The following is a 22113-nucleotide window of genomic DNA, read 5'->3' as shown; positions in this document are numbered from 1 at the left end:
ATGGTAAAAATCGATAGATGAGTGCACATTTATATGTTTAAACTTCGGACGATTTCACTCTTGGTACACGCTACTGGCTTGGGTTATTCCGTTGACAAACCTAAGCATACCGGGGGCTTATCCAGGACGTCTGGGGTTATGTTAACGGCCACTGGGAATTACACGAGTAGGGCACATCTTAAACCAATATTAATAATTGTACTAGATAGACATTGTGTAGGTACGAGCCCCGGACAAAAAAGCACTAATATATTCAAGCTATATAAACTTGTTCATTATCACCTACGACATTTTCAAATGTGTTAGCGTCTACTGCATTCAACTGAAATGAAAATGACGGATAGCACGATGTCACGAAATTCTACTGTAGTGAGTCACTGCAGGAACGTGCAGAGTGTATATATATATACACACACACACATACGAATAATATATTTGATATTCAACCGTGGTGTGTTGTTATTTATTCATGTAAAAACAAAGTGAGAAAATGCTTATTATCAAGAAAGAATTAGCATTGTCACCCAGATGGTGAGAGGTAATTGGCAGATTAGTTGTACATGGTGCAGGGTCCGACGATCTGCTGATACTGTGCCAAAAGGAAAATTTGGAAGGGGTCACTATCAGAACTGTAGATCAAGAGTTAACACAAGAACAAGAAAAGATAGAAGTTTCATAAAACCCAAGTGCCCGTGCAATTAATGGAATATGAGGCTTTATTCACAAGCGAGCGCGCGCACGCACGCAACAGGGTCCTATAATAGCATCCTTCTAGAAGGCACTTGTTCTCAATTTAAGATAATGACCCTAATGGGCTAATCGTTCATCTGTTGGTTTTATATAAATCTATAGTATTGTGTATTCGTAAGCAAGATCAGTTACTGGACGCTTTTTGTAGCCTACAGAACAAATAGATGGCTTGCCTTGAACAAACAAATCCGACAATTTAAAGCTTTTTATGTCACACATTACAGTTTATACACCAGTCTTCCACGGCAAACAGGGATTATAAACAAATGGATGAGCAGCCGGCCACTGAGGGACTATCGGCAGAATAGCGTTGAACTAGATTTAAAAAAGAGGTATTTTTTAATGTACACACGAAAAACAAGGCCCTAATGTTCCCAGTTACTCTTCAATCACAGCGAAACTCGAATTTTTCGGGGATATTTTTTGCTGGAGTTACTCGTTACGTGCACACATACACGTGGACATGATAAAGTAGTAGATATACACACATACCTATGGGACTGATGGTCTTTACGAGGCACGTCGAGGTTATGTTTGTTTTATGTATTAGAAAATAGCATCATCTCTAAAAGGGCAAGTTATAACTATATTAAATATTAATATAAACAGAAAATTCATGAAAATGCCGCTCTATGAGCTAAATATGCCAATGGCCATTGAAACGTCTCGCCATGATTGAGACGGATTGACTTATTACTCCTCTTCCGATAAGCCATTGTACGTGTTGAATTGCTATGAAGACACGATATTACTGCATTAAGAGTTATATAGAGAAGCAGTCGGTAGCCCGTCCAATTTCTCATTGCGGGTCGATATTTCATACACAGATATTCAACGGGAGAAACTCGTTTATGCAAAAGTTGTTGTTGCCCACCCCTTTGAAGACCTTTATCACTGAACTGAGTTTATTCAACATCCTGCACCTTGTTTTTCAGATAGATAAAATGTAAAATGGTAGCTATCATTATCATTTATCTGACTTATGACAACTGTGCTAGCTCAAAGAAAAACTCGCCATATCCCTACGGGATTTCGAAAACACAGAAAGCGAAACAAATAGAGGGATATAAGCGAGAACAATTGTAGCCCTTCGATCACTTCTTACGTTATATTATTACTGTTATTTTTACCGCTACTTAGTTTATCCATTATTAGATTAGAAGGAGTAAACCTGCCGAGCAATGCAAGGCAAAAACGATATTTACTAAAGGCATAACATTATCAGGTAGTGTGGTAATAGTGGTGATGTTGATACCAATGTGATATTTTTGCATGTTTTGGTTTCGACCGTTCACCATTGTCGAATGTCCGTCACGCGAGGAAAATGGCCCGTCAAAGGGGCCTGCCAGGTCAGTCAAGCTTTCCTCGGTGATTGCAATCAGGAAATGGGAAATAGAGCATTTGATATTATCACGCCAAACTCGTGCTTGGAGCACATATATTCTATAATATCTACAATGAAATTAGTACTGCGATAAACTATACTATCCGTATGGATCAGTGATAGGACATATAACTTATGATAACGTCGAGACGAATGTCCGCTCCTAGGAACTGCTCCTTCCCTTCTATTTGTATCTATGTATATATTTCCTAATATAATTCCTTGTAAGGAACATTCTGGGGGACCTGATTTTATGAGACGATCTATTAGACCTGACTTGATTTAAATCGTTAGAAACTTTCCCCAGGCCAGATAGAAACGTGTCGTTTAAAAAAACGAAAAAAATGAAAAAGGAAAATCATTTGAATACTAGGTTCGCGGGACGAAATGTTTAAAGGGCTGACGGAAGTGCTTTTTGGAACATGACGTGAAATATAAACATTACTGGGCTGTCGCTGTAATGGAGTCGCAGAAAGGCGTAAACCGAGAGTGATTTCTTTTAATGAATACCTACATATAACCCACTGCGGTTTAAAATGACCATGTCCTGGGTAAACTACACACATATTCTATAAAATATTGATAGAAAACGTCAACGTTACGAAGCATCTGTATAAAAACAGATGTCTATATATACATACACTTACATACACACACATATATATATATAAGCGTAGATGTGCTTAAACTAACGTCAGCTATCAAATCTTGCGAAGAAACTATAATAATGGATGTGAAATGGAGATAAAGTAGCATATGTGCAACATCTACGAGTGCTCGTCTCGAGATTCGTTTTTACATCAATTATATCTTTACTGAATACTTTGCTGGATTGGATATATATGGAGAAGATCTTTTATTAACAGAAATTACTTAATTTTTTATTTACTACTAGACGCAGTCACAGGAATACATACGTATTTTAGGTTACCTGAACTGGGAAAAGCTCATTCACATGAAGGGAAGGTTTGTGCACCTAATTGCTCATCGGCCGCGCTCAGTAGCTCAAGCTCTGCCATACGGAAACACTGATGATGCGGTTAGTCCATTCTCATAGAGCCCAACGTTGGGACTAACCTCAGCCAAACAGGGTATCATCTTGTCGAACATATTCCATAAAGTTCTGCAAAAATTATCGAGCCCAATTACCTACTATTTAACTTGTCACTAGCGTTAGCTTACATTTATGTACAATACTTTCAATAGCAGTAAGTTATCCATACTTTCCTTTAGATATAACGAAATCCGTTGACAAGTTGAATTGTACCGGGTTGTTGTTTAGACGAAAATCATCCATATATATATATATATTCGTCACAAACCAAAAGTAAATCCTTGTTCCACTTTACATGACGGTGCCGCCTCAAGTTGTTAAGAACTTCTAAGCTAACTTGTACATGAAAATTATTTTTAACAAGTTAGCTTTCACAGCGAAAGAAAGAGGGTATCGACATTTCACACGCAGCGTTCATCGCTGGACTAAACGTACTTTAATTTTTTGTGAACCAAAATGAATACGAAGCGTCCAAACGTCGTTGGTCCCGTTAGAGTGCTACGGTCGCTAAGCATTTTCTTGTAATAGTAATGCTTAGAAGAACCATAAACGAAGAGTAGGCGCAATTATTTACTATTTACGAAACGACGAACCCTAACCAATTTCCATCGTGGACGAAAAACTAAATGTAAGACGATTACTTTTCACAGTAGTTACAAATTGAATCAACATTTAACTTCCACTGTAACTTTCGACGTAATACTGTAATTGCCATTAGCAGAGAAAGAAAAGTTTTTATCAAAGTACAGAGATAAAAACAACTATTTATCATTGTTGGGAGAAAAAACGACTAAACAGTATATTATTTTTTACCACTACTACTCTCCGCCGACAAGCGTACTAACATTATGGTAAAGGAAAAACGATCGGATTATTATCAAGTAAATCGCCCTAGGCAGAACTATCAAGCAGAAACTACACTGACGTTACGAGTTTAGCCATTGAACGCTGATTTATAAAAGGTTTTTTGGTAGACACTGAGTATGAGTGGCAAATCGAACATAGCGATAAAGCGGTGTACTGTGTATGACCCGAAAAAATTGAAAAAAAACCCGAAAGACCCGAAAAAAACGAAAGTCATAACATGCAGTACGATGAAAATTCTATTCGAATAAACAAGTTGCTGAAACAATTAAAAGCACTTACTTAATCCTATATAGTAGATTAGAGGGAAATTACTGAATGGCAGTTCATAGACATCTCGAATATTCGTGTCCCTGTTCAGAAAGCTGACTTGACCGCGATCAAGTCAGCTTTCTGAACTTATTTAGGGTAAACTTTGGTTGTGAACGTTGATGGGGTGATGAAATATTTAGATTATATTAATGCAGAACTTAAATTAATTACAAATATGCCCCAAAATCTCAACCTTAATCTCTTCGTAACCGTAATTGACCCCTGTTATTTGGGGTCCCCCAAAGATGATGTCTATAGTCCAACGATCAGGCGATATATTTCGTTGATAATATTTACGAACATTTGATAATAAGCAAGTGATGACATTCGAGACTACAAGTACGGTCAGGGCCAAACTAAAAAGGAAACTATTAAGGAAACTACCGTGGGAGGGAATAACTTCGAACAGGTAGGGCTACTCTGAGTAGTGGACCAATTCCTCGTTACAGTCAATGTTCAATGGTTAAAATATTTGCTCTAGGACATTCGAACTTATTCGGGTACGTCATGATGCTTAGTGGATGCATAAAAGTAGTTACATGATTTGGAAACATCGCAAGGGATGACTTTGGAGAATATGCAAATCTAAATTTCTCTAGCGTAGTGTTACCTATCTGGTAGAAGCCTCGAAATCTGCAGGAGGGCCTGATTTCCGGAAGGCCTTCCAATGGCCCGAGTATGCTAATAAGCATCGTGTGAAATAAATGTAAGAGAACTTTTTAAAGACTTACTAAAGGCATCCCGTAATTTTTGGGCCTGACACGGCTCACCGTGCCAAGTTCGGTGGACACTCCCATCATAATCACTTTTATAAAATAGTCGTAATAACATACGTTCATATATGTGCTAATAAACTTGTTTACGAAGAGATATTCCCTATACAAATTAGTTAAGTAATCCAATCTGTCAAAACATAAATAGTTTCGACAAAGACCAAGCTTGATTTCGCTAAATACTTAAATAATCCTGGAAATGTTGTTTGTGTTCTTGTTTTTTTTTCTAACTATTGTGCGAATCAATCTAGCTACAATTTGCTTTTGCTTTTTACTCGTTTTTTGACATCGCCGTACCTCATATTCTCTCCAAGATAGCCCCCCTCTTAGACGACTCATGCATGCACGTCCGTTGTCACATAGCCAAAAGGCCCGAGAATAGTTCGAACAAAGGAGCCAATGAAAATATTTGCCCCCGTACCAGCGACAGGATGCGCATCGCTGTTCTATCAGGATTTCGTTTGTTGTTATTTGTTGCGCTATAGACATTCAGCTGTACTTCAATTTTGGTCATCATCTGACCAACGGAAACTGTTATACTGATTCATTCAACATAAGATCGCGTGCAATTCTCAGAGTTGACAGACAAACGTTACTCTAATTCAGCCTCGAATCCATGTTGTTGGCGCTTCAAGCGCCACTAGCATAGCACTACTACTGTTTAATGCCTTCTTCCTTCCACGCCCAGATGGCGTCGACTTCCTTCCTGACGGAAACAGAATGATTGCCTCACTCTGTGTCTCGTCTCGATAAAAGAGTATCTGGACATTATCGCGTCGTCACTTCCCGTTTTCTGAAGTTGATGCGATTAGTCCTTCTTGTAGCATTTACAGCAAAGGTGTTCGTGTGAGCCCGGCCGTGATTTGTACCGACGGATTTATTTTCTGCTTTGGTAGCGATTTTCAAAGGTGAAGATTGAAGATGCCATGTATCGCGCACACGTACTACCTTGCATGTACGGCAGCTGTTATAGCGCCGCTCGCTAAGGTATCATAGGTAACGCAGGCTCACAAGAGTGTATCCTCTTCTCGTACTGGAAATGTTAACTGAAAGATAGATAATTAAAAGCGGTTTAGATCTTTAAGTCTGTCGCTTTTCTGCGTCTAATGTTTTAGGTAGTCTGAATTTAATTCTAATTTTCGTCGACGAGAAAGAAGAAATTTACCTATAAAATGTATTTTCTGGGATGTGGGTCCTATTTCTGTGATTCTTTTTTAAGCTAAGTGACTGGTAATACTTCTCCGAGTTCTTTGTCGACAGTCACTTTCGCATTGTCGACGCGTCATCATTCCGCTGCGAGCAACGCCATGCATCCCTAACAAGGCCAAGCAAATTTTAAAAGCCGATTGTCAACAGGAGGAACAATGTTCCAGGTAGAGAAAACCTAGTGCAGGAAAAGCCTGTTCGAGCTTTAGCGTTATAATCTTCCATTTATTCGTACTAATACTGTTCCCCTCCAGCACATATCCTAGTATTAGGCTAATTTCAAATATTTTTATCGGAAAAAATTTCGCTACATGGGATTAAAGATATGATCACATGAAAGACCCAAACCAATGATAATAATGGTAATAAAACAATGATAGTTCATCTGAAATCGTATTACTTTGCCTATATATATATATATATATATATATATATATGATGCTTATTTATTATTTTCCTTCGCCCCAATGAGTCATCTTGCTCTTCCCAGAAATGGTCTTTGATATTGTACGAGTTACGAAATCGCGGATTTAGTTGCTGTTGCACCCAGCAATATGGGACTCATGGTCTGCTTTTGGTTTTAGCTGCATTCGTTTGTTTTGTTAACTGTTCTAGCTTGGTCGTAACACTTTCCTCACAAGTCGAGCGAAGGCCTATGCCTAGGATGAAAAATGGGTGTAAAAAATCAAGTTTCTACTGTAACGTTTGCGTTAATTTAACGTACAAATAATAACATATTTAGCGTTTAGTTAAATGTGTTAATCATCAGTGATTCAATACAGGTCTACTATTTATCTATATAGAAGCCTATGTGTGGATTGCGAAGTCTGAATCATTATATAAGTTACCAAGTTATATAAGCTTGTACCTTTGCTTCCAGGTTAGAAGGGGGTAAAGAAACTGAATTGAAATGTTTCTGTATGCTTTCTTAACTCCGGGTTTCCTAAAACTAACTGATCCATTTACCTTTGCTGGGTAAGTGGCTTGACTATTGTAAGGAGATTTTGGAACAGTTGAAATACGTATATATTCACTCGAAACTTTGTCTTCTTAAAGCAAAGTAACATAGTTGACTAGGAGTGAAGAAGGAAATCTTACTCAAAAAATCATACAATGATGTTTTGTTCCGATCTTCAATTTACTTTCAACAACACTTTTATAATACATTTCTAGATCTTAGTTGGAATCCCTCATAATTTAGTTCAATTAACTAAGACTGTGAATATTCCTACAGAGTTTACCTGTACATCACTTTAACATGGAAAAGATTTGGGCACTTGGAAAAATATTATCAAAGCATAGTATAAATAGGAAATTAACATATTTTTCCTAGGTCGACCTTTAACTACCTAGAATGCTTTTCAACTTCAGGCTTCGGAGTGTCTTTGGGCATAGGCTGAAGTTCCGTCCGAGTTGTTCTACTTCAATGGCATGTACTGACACAATAGAGTTATTCTAAAACCTGGCCTATAGTGGCTTCAGGTTGTTTCCATCTATAGTCATTCCCACATTTTCTGAGCTGCACATAAAGGACCGTTTAACACTTCCTGGCGTTCCAAAACATTTCAAGAGAAGAAATTTGGGATTTAATAGAAGTAACTAATCGAACTAATGATTGCCTAGATAAAGAGCTGTCTAATCAGGAGTGTAATCTAGATGTCCTTTATGTTCGTCCTATGTGACAGCCCTTATAGACAAGTCAAGCTAAAGCGTGGGTCGTCTTCAAACAAGACGACCGACCACTTCACTGTGGTGCTACTTTAATGACTGGTGCATAACTGCTCAAGATTATTTTAATCGTATGAAAAATTTCTAACGTATATTGAAGTTGTTGAACGCTGGCGGAAAACGGAATTTTGAAGAATAGATTTATTGATACAAATGGCATCTGAGGCACGACAACACCAACCAAGAATAACTAAACGCATTGGTATTCAGCTAACTTGAGATAATTTTTTTTTAAATCACGTTAAGATTTCTGTTCATCAATATTTTCACACGACGCATTTCATTTCTTCCTTTTTTGACAACTCAAGTGTTTTTTTTGCATATCGTCTGTAGTAACTTCCGCCGATTTCCGACGGACCGAATAGCCATCAACGAAATTGAAATAGGCAGTGACTGCTTAACAATGGAAAACAATCTCAGTAAGGATTTTAATTTAATAACCTAAGTTTCATCTATAGTAACTTGCAACGCCTTCGTGCGATTTTGACACCTCTCTAATTGTTCACAAGAGCTGATTGTCCTTGAAACACTTCAGTGTTCTCGACACGACATTTGTCGGTTATACCGTACCACACTTCAGATCCTGTACCACAGGACCCTCAGATCATGTCTATCAGTGGAACAAATTTACTCACGCAAAATCATGGACGTCCAATAATAAAATCTGTGTGTATCCTGCATCTCAACATAGCTTTGCGTTTTTGGAGCAGATTTATTTCTATTCGTGAATCGTTTCGTCATCGAAATCACTTGCATAAACGCTTCTTTTGACTATTCATATTGCTTTTTACCTATATACTAAATGCGAGAGGTCTCGTAACTACTCTAAATTTGTATGATAACCCTGAGTGCATAAAGCATCGAACCGATATTGCACACAAACAATGCAGTAGTATTTTTTTTTATCTCGTATTTAGAAAATAATTTTATCTTATAAACGTACCAGATTATGGGCAGCATCGGGGCTATATATTCATGGCAAACTGATTTCCATTAAAAGTCTCCCGAAGGTCATTAGGTCATCTTTCTCTGAGGACGAACGTTTTAGGGAACCGTTTGCGGACCGCGCTAGATTGAATTTCGGATTGCATGGAGAGCTCTGTCTGTCGAAATAAATGTAAATATTTTATGTAAGATTTAACACAGCTAAGTGACCTCTAATATCAGGAAAAAGCCACAAGATTCGAAAGGTGTAAACGAATCAGATTTGCTAGAAACTCGGAGCAGTGCTTTGAGGTTAGGTCTATTGACTGTACGTGATACCTTGCGTACAATTTACCGAAACTGCTTAACTGTTATGCATGTGTCCTTTTTCCAGGAACAGTGCAAAGTGTTTTGAAAATAGAGACCTTTTTTTAATCCAGTTTCATGAACTTCAGGTATGATAGTCTCTCGAAAATGTGCTATTCTTTCCCATCTGGAATATGGCTCATTTCCATAGGATCCGTATTGACGCTAGTCTGAAACGATTGGACCATGCAGACGAAACATGCCGTGGGGGGATGAAAATTTGAATTAACTGACTTAAAATTGTGAGCAAGATAAACAAGCGAAATAGAATCATGAATGAAATAGTATTTCATATTGAAATTGGAACTTACGGCTATCTGACAGAGTGCTCACGATAAATTGATATTCTGAGAGATCTGAAGTGTAGTCCACTAACCAATGCTCACCTATCTATCTGCACACCTTTATACGTGGCAGGAATTTGATTATTGAAATTAAAGGAACTTTTATCGAAGGAAATGGCCATGAAACATAAACGCTGATTACTAAAGTTCTCATACGGCTTACAAATAGATATGTTCTATGGGATCTTATTCAGTTGTACCTGTAAGTAAGTACATGATTACATACATCCATCTGCGCTCTGAATGTTGCATGATATTAACGTAGATAGTTCAAGAGCGAATTCGTGCATACCGGAATAGGCAGAAGTATTGGAAGCCTTAATACGTAAAATCCAGGAAAGGACGAAGTAAATATATTTTAAATTATTTAGAAAAATAGGCAAATTAAGGCCTTAATGGTAACGCTATTTTTTTTTTACAATAACCAATAATCCGTGCTTCTTACGTGTTACGTAAACCTACTTCGGCTTACTCCATCCTTGCCCCTATATGGTAACTATTATAGATAAGGGTAGGTGGTAATTTTTCCCAACGAATATTTCTACGTTTGCTGTAAGGCCGATTTTCTCTACTGGCAGTTGTCCAAAATGACCGGAAACAGTAAATGCGTAATCCGCATTAGTTCGAAAAGCATATTGGGTCTATTTCGAAATTGTGTCATTTATCATTGTCGGAGAGAACTTCCCCGACCTTGGCTGTCTGCTCCAGATTATTAGGTGAGTATAACGCAAAGTCTAAAGTTAATACGTTCATTCTGTATGGTTAAAGCACACTATTATGAAAATGGCTTCAAGGAGCAGAATCATCATCATCATTGTCATTTTGTTTCTAAGTGTTAACGAGAATCCACCGTCTCTATGCCAGGCGGTACGAATAAAAGCGCGTTGTTTAGAAGCTCGTTTGAGTCCTGACGTATAAATGATCTACGTTAATACCAGCAATATCAAATCGTTCTGATACCCGCTCTGTGCGTACCCACCGGACGAGGCTTATTGATAGGCGTAAAAAAACCAACTTAAATACGTTTTACCTCTACGTTTCGCGTTTTACATCCGGCATTGCCGTTGGCCATGACGAAAGCGGACGATCAACTGTGGACTCTGTCTTTAGCTTAACGCGAGGAGTTATAAGCAGCTAGTAATAAAATGTCTAAGAAAAAAGCTTTCGTTAGGGCTGAAATATGACCTACGGCAAGCGTCTTGTCTGTATTGCTCGTCTTCTGTAGAAGCTTCTAAAAAAACTACGTAGGGAAAAGGCCACGTCTTTTCCATGTCGTCATAATGAAGAGCAATTATACACCACGTAAGACTATGCTACGTTGAGCGATTGGCAGTTAGGTTCCGCAAACTTGTCGAACGAAAGGGCGTCTGAATTGTACTAGGTGGCTATAGCAATTGGTTTAAAGCGTGTTCGAAAGTCATCTTAAAAGATGAGAAATGTTTCCGCTTTCTATGCTTCTAGGAACTAAGTTATTCTATTTAGTTGCTGAAGTATTTCATTGTGACGCGTGATTTATGCTCAGTTCAACGGGTCTTTTGAATTTTACCTTCTCCTAGGCATATCATTTAATATACTTGTTTGTCGTAATACCTAACCTATGCATCCTGAAGCACTCTAGTATTCCCCCTCTAGATATGACTCAACTTAGTTCAGATCTATAGCTTAATGAACATGTAAGCTCTCACCTCTTGTAGTCAATGAAAAGATCAATGATTTAAATAGTCCTATGAGAGTTTCTTCGAACGGACCATATGGGTTCGACAATACAAAATCTAATACCTGGATCTTATTTTCAATCAGAAACAATGATCACTAGCATAATCGTTAGAAAGACAATCCTAAAAATTTGAATATTCGTATTAGCAGTAGAGATTATTATCGTTCATAAACTCAAGTCATGAAGGATTTTTGGGAAATCAAGCCAAATGTTATAGTTCCCTGAGAATTGACCTATACTCATGTATGTATGCATGTACATCTGTATGTATGCACCAAATACAGACGAAGAAATTCTGTGTATACGCAGTGTTAGTGCAGTCGAGGTAAGCAGATGTACAGATTTTTCTGGCCGATAACAAAAGACGATAACTCTTCGTAGTTTTCTCGATCTATTTCTCTGCCCCTTAAGTTTCTACCTAAGGGCGGAAGCCTAACATACACATTTGCATACGAGTACATAGTGGATCGACGGCACTAACTCGGAAGCAGTTACATGTCCAATTTTCTACTCTTCTCTCGTTTCTCCTTCTGCCAACAGCTTGTCGGCCCTTCCGGTTTCATGTTGTTTCATATGGCCGCCTGCCCAACCCAACTCAGTCTCGTCGAGTTCGGTGTAGCCAATACTACTATAGCCCAAGATGCCACAAGCAAGTGTTAGTAAGTTCTGCAGACTGCTTCCGACTAACCGTTACGGCCAAGGCTTCTGGCGCTGCGAAAAATTCTAGGTCCATACTGTATACCCCATAGGGCCTTCTGAGTCTCGATCGGGACGAAATCATCGGCGTGGTCATCACGTGGGCCCCCGCCCCTCATTCCGAAGGCACGCCTCTCCGCTCCTATTGGTCGGCCTCGAAAGCTATGCGCAGGCGCGAACCGCGGCATGTTCAGTACTGCGACGCGAAATCGCGGGAACTTCTCGGTGTAAAAGTCAGTTGACTTCCCTCTGGGTAGCAGAAAGAAAGTATCTATCGGAAAGGAAAGCCCAGTAACGTGTTTTCGCAGCATCATCACGTAAAAATTGTTATCATCAAAGTTGAAGGCAATTGGACAGTTGTGAAACAATTTGTGATGCTTAATACGTCGCCACTGCCTTTGTTATGTTTAGTGGGATTAAATAGCCGAAGTGGACGCAGTGTAAAGTTGTTCAGTAGTTCGTTGTAAAGGAATTGTTTAGCACCGGATCGCAGTTAATTAAGCGATAAGCAAGTTAAAACTTGCAAGTTATTTGCAAGATAAAGGATTGCAACTGTCACAAACGTACAACGAAATTGGAAAATTAAACGAAGAGTTGATTGTGTCAACGAGGAATGGAACTCAGTTTGTGGAAAGTGCTAACAGTTGCAGGTAAGTTTATTAGGACGGGTTAAAGGATGACTACTCGGTGGGAATTTGGGTCCGAATGGTCTGCTTTAAGGGAGAAAATTACCTGGGCGCTGTTGGTACACTTTGGTGAATGACAACGGAACCTACTGAGAGAATTTGTATATTTTTGCAGTAGAACACACTGTGGTCACTCATCGAATACTAACTAACTTGTAAGGTGTACTTTTTATTATTTATTCAGCTCGGCAGAATCCGAGAAAGGCCCGAGTGTGACAATTTGGCAATCAATCATTGGTAGACTAAATGCTGGTGATACTGTAACCATGAAAGTCAAATGGCCTAAGTCAGATGTTTCGGTGGACGTTTTATTCCGTGATGTCTAGAGATGTAATAGGTTTTCAAGGGTATTTTCGGGAAGCCTATGAAATCGACAACTGAACAAGACGAGGCATCGAGGGCAACGAGTACCCATTCTATTGTTGACACTTTTCGGTAATCTGCTTCAGAATATTCACTTAAAAAATTTAATACACAATAATAATTTAGTAGTCAGACAACGTAGTGAAGCGCATCGCACGTATACTACTATACTTAATAGATACTTACATATATACTTAAAATCGTACTTCTGCGCGTAACTTCTTCAGTTAGTTAGAATTTATATTAAGAACAATCGAGCAACGACAAATTGGCAAAATAAGCTGACAATGCTTACCTGTTGACATTCGCATGCAAGAAAAATCGAACAAAATGTAGCCTCACACCCTCACCATACGCAATGTAGACACTTCACAGCGACCTAAGCTAGAATCCCGATAAGTTAAAGGTCATCGGGATTATTTCATCGGTGACAACAACAGCTACATAGATGCGGGATTGCAAATAGTATTGTCCCAGCTTGAATGTTTCTAGCTTTGCTTTAGATAGCTGGCTTCTTCTAGCGGGACGTGAAATCCGTTTGCGCGCGCTTTCCAACCAGGACCATAGAGCTACCTGTAACCCTAGTACTCAAACAATTTACCACTGCCCCATTACAGGGAGACAACATCTAACCTATTTCGACTATTTTCGGTAAATCTGTGGCTGAATATTCTCAAAGAAGATCGATATCTGGTTTGAGCTTGCAGTCATCAAGCCAGAACAGCAACACCATTTGCTCTAGCTAGGTCCTACGAGAACTCATTTCTTTCTCTATGTGCGCGCGAAAGCAAGTAGACCCCGTGCCAATGACAATTCCAGTCGTCTTTAAAAGTGTTTTTTGATCAGAACCAGTGTTGTGTTGGCAACGGTGTCTATATGACCACTCTCCCTGGCCCCTCCATGATTTTTACTATTTAGTTTGTACTCTGTAGGTTCATTGCAAGCTGTCTCACAAATCACACTTGCGCGAACTATTTCTCAATATTAGAATTGAAACCCTACTGGCCTTGTGGTATGTTGTCAGTAATCAGAAGCTAATAAGGGTAAATTTACATCGGCCTTAATGCACAACGATAGCCTATACAATGGATTTCTCAACAAAAGGCATGCTACGCTGGGCTAAGCGAATACATGAAGTAACTGGTGTGAAATTGATTGAAGACCATAGCGATCTTAACCAAATTTAAGTCGACTTCGTTTCAACTACCGATTGCGAAGTTTCTTTTTTGAGCTAATTCAGATGTTGTGGGAGTAGAATGCCCACGGAAAGTTGGGGTAAAATATGTGTTAGGGCATTTGTTTTCTAAACTATTAGCTGGCAGGGGTATAAGATTGCTCTATTATGTTTAAATTACTATGATTAAGACTAAATTAGTGCTCATAGCGAATCGGTACCAGTGACCGACCATTTGATTCACTAGTGAAAAAGTTTAGAAAGTTAAGATATCGGCCACTGATACATAATAATTTAATAATAAACTTTAACGATCTAGGAGCGTGAGTCAGACTCATTTGGTCAACGCAATACCGCGTGGCACATCATAGGTACAGCCGAAATGCGATTCGTTTGTACCACGTGTGCTTAACTTGACGGTCCTTCTCGCGTTTACTGATTACCAGGTATCGTACCCAGTGCAAACCTGAGGTACTCAACATTTACTTATTATGTTGCATCGACAGATACGTTTAACTAAAAAGAGAAAAGGTCTATTTCTCCCCCCCTTTGATACAAGTGTTTCGAATCGGCGATGAGTACCTCACATTTCCACAAGCCGTGCGAGAGTATTTGGCCAATCACAACATACACATCCATTTGCATGAGAAATAGAAGTTATACCAGTCTTAACTTTGTCTTACACAAATCCCTCAGTCAAAACATTCCCCTCTGACAAATTTTATACTGTGTTTGTTACGACGAAATGTACACTCGGCCGCCGGCAAGGCAACTTTAATGGCCAATATTGATCAAGAAAGATCAAGGGTCGCGCAGGTATTCGCACCACCTGTGTGAAAAAAAGTTGTTTTTTTAATCGGAACGACAAGTTTCCGTCTAAAACTAATGTAGTCTCCATCACCCACTCCAGGATACAAGAGTCACTCATATCGAGCCAACTGATTCAGGGCTACGAGTCCATCGGAGTGTCAGCTTGTATCGTTCGCTCGATGGTCATTGCCACGACAGTTACAGGCGCTCACGCCCCGTTCTTATTCCGCTCTTCAGAGTTAGCCAATGGAGTCCTCCCCAGAGTATCATAGCTGTCATCGAAATCCGCTATCTGCGCCGAATTTTTCCCTTTACCTAACGATACAACAAGCAGTAATCGACATAGATAGCACATTGCACCCATAGCCCACCCCGCATTGAGCACCCACATCGGCAAAGAGGCGAGCGGTATAGCGTCCTTAGTGGATTTTCGCCGTCTCTCTCTCTCTCTCTCTCTCTCTTCACGTCGTTCCCTTGTCATACATAACAATACTGAAGAGGATGACAGCGGCGGCGGTGGCAGCGGCGATTACGACGGATGGTAAGCCAACCCTAGGTAGGCACAGCCAAGCCGACCCTCGATACAAAAGAGGAGCGTCCGGGGAATAATAATCATAATGAAGCGTGTCGTGGTGATGTTGATAGTCTGGAGTAATAATAAGTCAAATATTTCATTCAAACATCGAAGAGTGCTGAGAATAGGGCGAGCACATTATCCAGCTGCGACCCGGCTATCCTATACCTATCATCCGGCTATGTATTTCCCCTCTTCGCAGACCCCCCGTTGTTCTCTTGGTATAGAAGAACAGCTCGCACATAGGAAAAGACTACATGCCGGGGTTGCCGGTGCACAGACTACTGTCCTAGTAAACGGAACGCCAGTAAACGAGACAAGGGATTGGCAGTAGACGACCATAGCGGCCAGAAGCTGCGCGGTCACATATGGACAACGACAAAACCTTCGTGGAAAGCCTATCAGCTCAGACGGATGGGTTTAGAACAGTGGGTACACTTTATGTGGGATACAGTGGCATAGGAGAAAGCTCGCGGAGCCAATGACGTACTTCATCGGTACTAGCTTACGGTAATGGTGATGAAGCTGCCTGTTTGGTACTGAGTGCTCTGCCCCTAGACATGATGCAGGGCACGTCAGCGTGCGTCAGCGGAAAACTGAGGTCCACCAAACGGGGGTTGATGACAGCGATGCTACAGGGCACTGGCAGCGTAGGGGGGCTTAGCGAATAAGCGATTACGTACTGTAAGGAGAAAAACAGAGGACCGAACTGACAACGAGAAGATTGGTGTTCCACAAGGTAACACAGCGTTCTAGAAGTGCTAGCGGTAGTTGCTTACAGTAAGCACAGCGAAGCTCGATCATAGAGACCAAAAAAATTGGAGTGAATTAGAGAGAAAGAAGTGGGGTCTATGTAAATCTTATCGAAGAAAGAGTAGAACCGGGCTGAAACCGACTTAAAATTTAAAAAAAAAAAATTATTTAGCATAATTTAAATGCAACATGGTTAATTGGCGGGCAAGGATTGAACTTCCGAGAAACCAGGCTGGAATTTCTATTATTAATCTAGGCGAACACTCATACATAGTTCGAGACAAGGATTAGAACGTATTGTCATCGACCTTGTCATCTACCGCCATTAGTAACAGAAACCGCTAATAGGATGCTGCATGAAGAAATCTGTATACTATACTATCTTTTCAAGCTTCAAACCTTTTCAAATTATGGGGCTGAAGTGCCTCGTCAGTTTTCACTCTGACGTTGTTTGGATCAGTGCTGAGGAAGCTGTGAGGTGAGCATACTCGCTCACGTAGCGACGTAACTTCCACACGTGTTCTATTGGTAGAGTCGTACCTTTGATTGATTATAGAAATATTTTTTTTTTCAGCCTTGCCAAACCGTTTTGCGCGGATATCCATATTCGAACACACGATGTAAAAAAAAACTGGCGTAGGATGCTGACCTCGTTGCAAATTTGTGTTTATCTGTAGCGCATGTAAGGCAGCGACGTTTCTAGGAATATAGCCAATTTTTAGAATTAGACCCGAATTTATGATCATTATTTGAGTGATAAATGAAGGTCGTTGACGAAGCCGGACCAATCCTGTTATATTCATGTAAAAACAGCGACACGCTCACGCTTCTGATGACTTCCATTAAGCGTAGCAAGGCGATGTTATATCGTACGTGGGTCTATGTCATTCTCAAGAACGTCGGCTTACTCAAACTACAAATAAAAATCGTGAATGCGCTGAGGTCGCGTCTTAGCATTTACAGCATTCTCAGCACAAACCATCGGTAACCCTGGGTCAAGCTGAAAGTAATATCATTTTGAAACCACATCTCCATCGAACGCCGGATCTCTAGACAACGTCGATAAGATATAAGCTCAGCCTTTTAGTTACTATCGTTGGAGCAATATGTGATGTTCGCGGTCGGTAGCCTTCTATTTTGGCGTATCCTGCGAGACCTTCAGGGCCACTATGTCTTAAAGCGTAGCCACTTCAGTTCTGCCTCTTATTTTGGCACTAGATCGGGTCGATAGAGCTATCCGGCGTTCTTATTTAGCACACACTCCATACGTAAATCGCATAAGATGTGTACACATTGCGCAGCTGCACTTTAGCAAAGCCGATGGGCTGTTAACATTACAAGCAAGCCTTCTATCCGGTTAGGCCAGGGGCGGTGCTTCCTATTTCCTTCGTGGACTCAAGACCTCTCAAGATTTTTACTCAGATGGTTTCGAGCGGTCGGCATATGTATTCAAGCTCGTGCAAAAAAACATTTACATGGCGCTCGGCTGATGCTTTCGAAGTTTTTTGAGTTGCTTTTGGATTGAATAGAGGAGCCGAACTCCACCGCGATTCAATACCGACCCCAAAACAGGGCGTAAACTTGCAACCTTTCGCTGTTATTGTTCGTGAATGTAACCCTGAAAAGCGTAGTGCACACATCATTTTACAGCCATGCATAACTAACAGAAATATTTCCCACGAACTCAACGATTCGCCCTTTATAGGGTGAACGTGGAGCCATGACTCCGAGCCCGATCCGGCTGGACAGCGGTTGTTCAGGCCGCATCCGTTAAAGAAAGAGCTGTTTAGAGTTTAGCGGCAGGCATACAGCCAGGCTCAGCAAAAAAAAAAAAAAGGTTGGCTTGGAGTCAGCTCTGAGAGCAAATCCTTTAAAAGAGTAGAATGTGTTTTCCCCTTTCTTCCTTGGTTTCTCTTTGCTGGAAAAAAGAAGCTTAAATGCGAGAAATAAACGCAGAAGCTAACGGTAATTTACATTTTCCTCAATAAAACGCGCTCCCCAATACTAACACAAGCTGGCTCAAAATGGATTTAACCGAGTCTTCAGATGAGTTCTTGTATAGGGAACCCAACTTGGTACTCAAAGTTATTGAGGTAAGCAAGATGAAGATAATATGTTAGGCAAATAATTGCCAAGAGACAAGAAGGAATTGACAGATAGGGCTATTTTTTTCTACCAAATGAATACCCAACTTTGGCATGGGGTAAATGAAAAAATATTCGATTGACCAAACGGACTCTAGTCGGCCTCTCTTTCAGGACGCTTTATGTTAAACTAATTAAAATCAGGTACGTTGTAGAAGAGCTAAATGCAAAAAGTCTTACTCCATTCTTATTGTCGACCACAGCAATTTTAAAGTTCAGAAACATGACGCAACAAAACTCTCCAACATCAAAGAAAACCTTTTTTTTTCCACTTCAAGTAAGTTTTTTCAGAGTAATTCTGAGTGTCCAGCGCCATGATTTACGATACAAAAAGGTCCTGCAATTGCTGGAAGGACCACGTAAACTCGTGTCTTACTTCACTATATTGTGTCTATAAGAAAGTTCACTATAAAAAAAAGCGTACCTTGTCTCAGCGCTCCTCAACAGATTGTATCCACTGCTAAATATTTGTTTTGACTCGAGGAGTTCTTTAAACAAGCCATTAAAGACGGTAACTTGCGATACCGTAACACAGCATTAGAAGTCTACTTCTGCCTCACCCACAAATAGTACACACACGTGTGCAGATGACCACGGTAGGAAAAATACTCTTTGGAATTTTACGCACTTGGCTAATCGCATTTGTTCTTATCAGACAGAATGAACAAGGTCGTTCTTCATTTAGTTTCGTGGCACACACTGTAAAATCCTTCTTTTTTTGGGGTAGGTAGCAATAGGCGGTGTCACCACGACCGCTCCTGTATTCACCGACATATTCTCCTTGAGGGGCAAGCGGAGGTCCTTTGCAGGCGTTGTACAGGCCAGAGTAGCTCCTTCCGTACTTTGGAACACGTTTCTCTCTACCTCCTTGTCCCGAAGGGCCACTTGTGCCTGATTTGGTTATTCATCAGAACTTTGTCTACTTCACCGCTGAAAAGTACATTTGAGTCTACGAACAGTCGAAACAGAACGCCACCAATCCGGCTGGCACCGTTCGTAGGAAAGTAGGACCGAGGTCTTACTGACTCAGGCGGCATGGTTTCCCTGTTGTCGCTCTAAAGGAGATTTTAACTTTTCTCTAGAGATTTGCCCGGGCCTAATTTAGTTCGAGGTGGAAATTACGAATAAGACGGAACGCAAACGAAGGGTATATGCCCCAATCAGAATTCGCTTCAAGGATCGCTGATTTACAAATATGAGAGTTTGCTATCTGAACGTACGTGTTATTACTATGATATAATTAAACTGAACGATGATATGCATCTTTTCTAGGAAAACGTCATGAAAGTTCTAACTATGAGGCCTTCAACGTATAGGAGGACCTCAGTGAAGCTGTACCATACTAAGTTCGGCGACGTCTTTAGTGCTTTTGCGTCGTTTCTCTCTCTACGGTTGGTTACATTGCTATAGGGCCTTGCCTCATTAAAATGCAAGCCACTGAGCTGAAAGCTGACCTAATGGTAACGTTACATTGTAGGGTTGCAGATCCTATATAAGTACAATCACATATGGCTGACAATTATCAACACATTTAAGATCAGTTATCCGCTTTTTGAAGTAATGAGTTTGTTATATGGCCCACGAGTAACATGCGAATCTACGGATAAGTACTAGCTATTAGAAAGATTGACGAACTTGGTCCCTTGCCGACCGGCTGAAAACAATAGGACGCAAAAATGACTAAGTACCACACTTCAGAATAAGTCATTGAATTAGAGTAGCCTGATTCCCAACAATTAGACGAGGCTCGTGACAGCCAGCCTCTGCCAAGCCTCAGTTGTTTCAGGTCCTTGATACCGCTGAGACATATGATGTGACTTTTATTTGTATTGCACGAGAGGATTAGGCAGAATAGGTTCCAGGATAACATAACCGCTTCAAGATCTGTCTCATGGGCGATCTAGCTCAAAACACTTTAAACGTTTGGAACACTACTAGCGGATTAATGTATTACGTATTTATAATTCTGTTGTATAATTGCAGACATGAATAGTAAATTATTGTATCAGATACGATATAATTTACAAGCGTATCTGTCTAATAACTTTTCGGTAATTTGCCGTTCCTATTCTAAATATGGTATGTACTATATACTTTGGCCAATTGAAACGTGCATCGGCCAACCGGTATGCTGATGTAAAAGCTAATGATCATACCATTCTTCATATGGTCAAATAAGGTACTGAGCTTATATATAATTGGCTCTTCTAGCACCTGTATCGCAGATCAATATCAAGTTTTTTCCCTCGAGCAGCCATATCATCTCAATGGTAAAGCCAAATCCTGTTACCCGTGTAATGAGTAACAGTAGTCTAAGTAATCTAAATGGAGTTAAATGGAGAAGTATCGAAACAATAAAATTCACTAATTTCCAAACTTCTCTTAAAAAAAAAAAAACATTTTTCCTTTCTCAAATCAAGAGAGCTGTTTAACTTCAACAAAAATCAGAATTTTCTATTCGCTGTCCATCATATTGTCTGCTTTTGTGCAAGAAGACGATGATTCTTTTACACGGGAAAAACCATTGGTTAAAATCAGGCCGTTAGATATTCACCGTCGATGAATAAAGGTATCGACCGCTCGAAGTGTCACTGTGACAAAAAGAGGTAGAAAAGGTTTCTCTCCAAACAGTGCTTGAATAATTGTTAGATAGTCATGCGTATCAACTGTTCCCAGAGACACTTCAAATTTATCTCTTCCACAGTACTTTCCAGAGACATCTTTTCTTCGTCCATATTGGCACTTTTCGAGCGTTTTCTTTGCATCTGGTACCTAATCGAATTTGTTTTAACGCGGGCCGGGAGGCGTTGATGGATGCGGGTCTAGGTGCCTAAGGTCATATTCCTAAGGTCCACGAATTGAAAATCTAACTGTTCATTTAATTTACTCTTCGATTTTTTTGTGTAAAGGTATCATTGATGGCAGGAAAAGTCAAACATGTGCTGCAATAGGAAATGTATACACATGGAATAATTATACACATTTTACCATATAAAGTGCATTGTAGCTCACTTAAGCTCGTAATTGGAAGTGGCAGCCTTTTTCTGGTAAATACAATCTTCTCTATGGCTCAGTTGGTAAGCACACTATATTTTCAGCCAAGAGAGAGATTTAACGAGCTGAAATCGCCTATAGGTGGATTCTTGTCCAAAAATTGCAACTTTCATAGCGGTTTCGTTTTAGGTTTATGAGCTGATTTGATCAGAGACACTAGGCGTGGCATATTGGACTTGAAGTGAAAGATGAACTTAGGACCTGATGGGTACGTGAAGACTGAAGCTATGAAGAAGCGACAAGTGGCTCTTGAATAATAACAAGTTCTCAAGGGGTCTGTGCCGCGGAAAATGTGGGATATCGAAGCGTTGACAAAAAAGTATTACGAAAGACTAATGGACATGAGAGATTATGGACATCCAGAGAGGATATGTTGCTTCTACGGTGAACACAGATTAGTTGAAAGAATCCCAGATAAGCCCCAGCAAAACCTGCCG

At 40.1% G+C, this 22113-nt stretch overlaps 1 protein-coding gene and 1 long non-coding RNA gene across 2 annotated transcripts in view; one reads left to right on the top strand and one right to left on the bottom strand.

The window, feature by feature from the left end:
- Nucleotides 1–2988: 2988 nt before the first annotated feature.
- Nucleotides 2989–22113, bottom strand: part of LOC147755493 (uncharacterized) — a 28183-nt gene continuing 9058 nt past the window's right edge. The window contains exons 2-3 of the long non-coding RNA XR_015328766.1: nt 9015–9174; nt 2989–6183 (exon numbers count right to left, since the gene is read on the bottom strand). This is a non-coding gene — a long non-coding RNA (uncharacterized LOC147755493). The remainder of the gene's footprint in view (nt 6184–9014; nt 9175–22113) is intronic.
- LOC111251290 (protein amalgam-like) overlaps nt 11939–22113 on the top strand; it is a 37252-nt gene continuing 27077 nt past the window's right edge. Inside the window, exon 1 of the mRNA XM_022807730.2 lies at nt 11939–12768. Coding sequence (XP_022663465.1) covers nt 12732–12768 — 37 coding nt within the window. The 5' untranslated portion in view covers nt 11939–12731. The remainder of the gene's footprint in view (nt 12769–22113) is intronic.

Source organism: Varroa destructor, unplaced genomic scaffold (genome assembly GCF_002443255.2).
Source record: "Varroa destructor unplaced genomic scaffold, Vdes_3.0 BEIS01000005.1, whole genome shotgun sequence".
Lineage (NCBI taxonomy): Eukaryota > Metazoa > Arthropoda > Arachnida > Mesostigmata > Varroidae > Varroa > Varroa destructor.
This window is presented reverse-complemented; position numbering and strand designations above follow the sequence as displayed.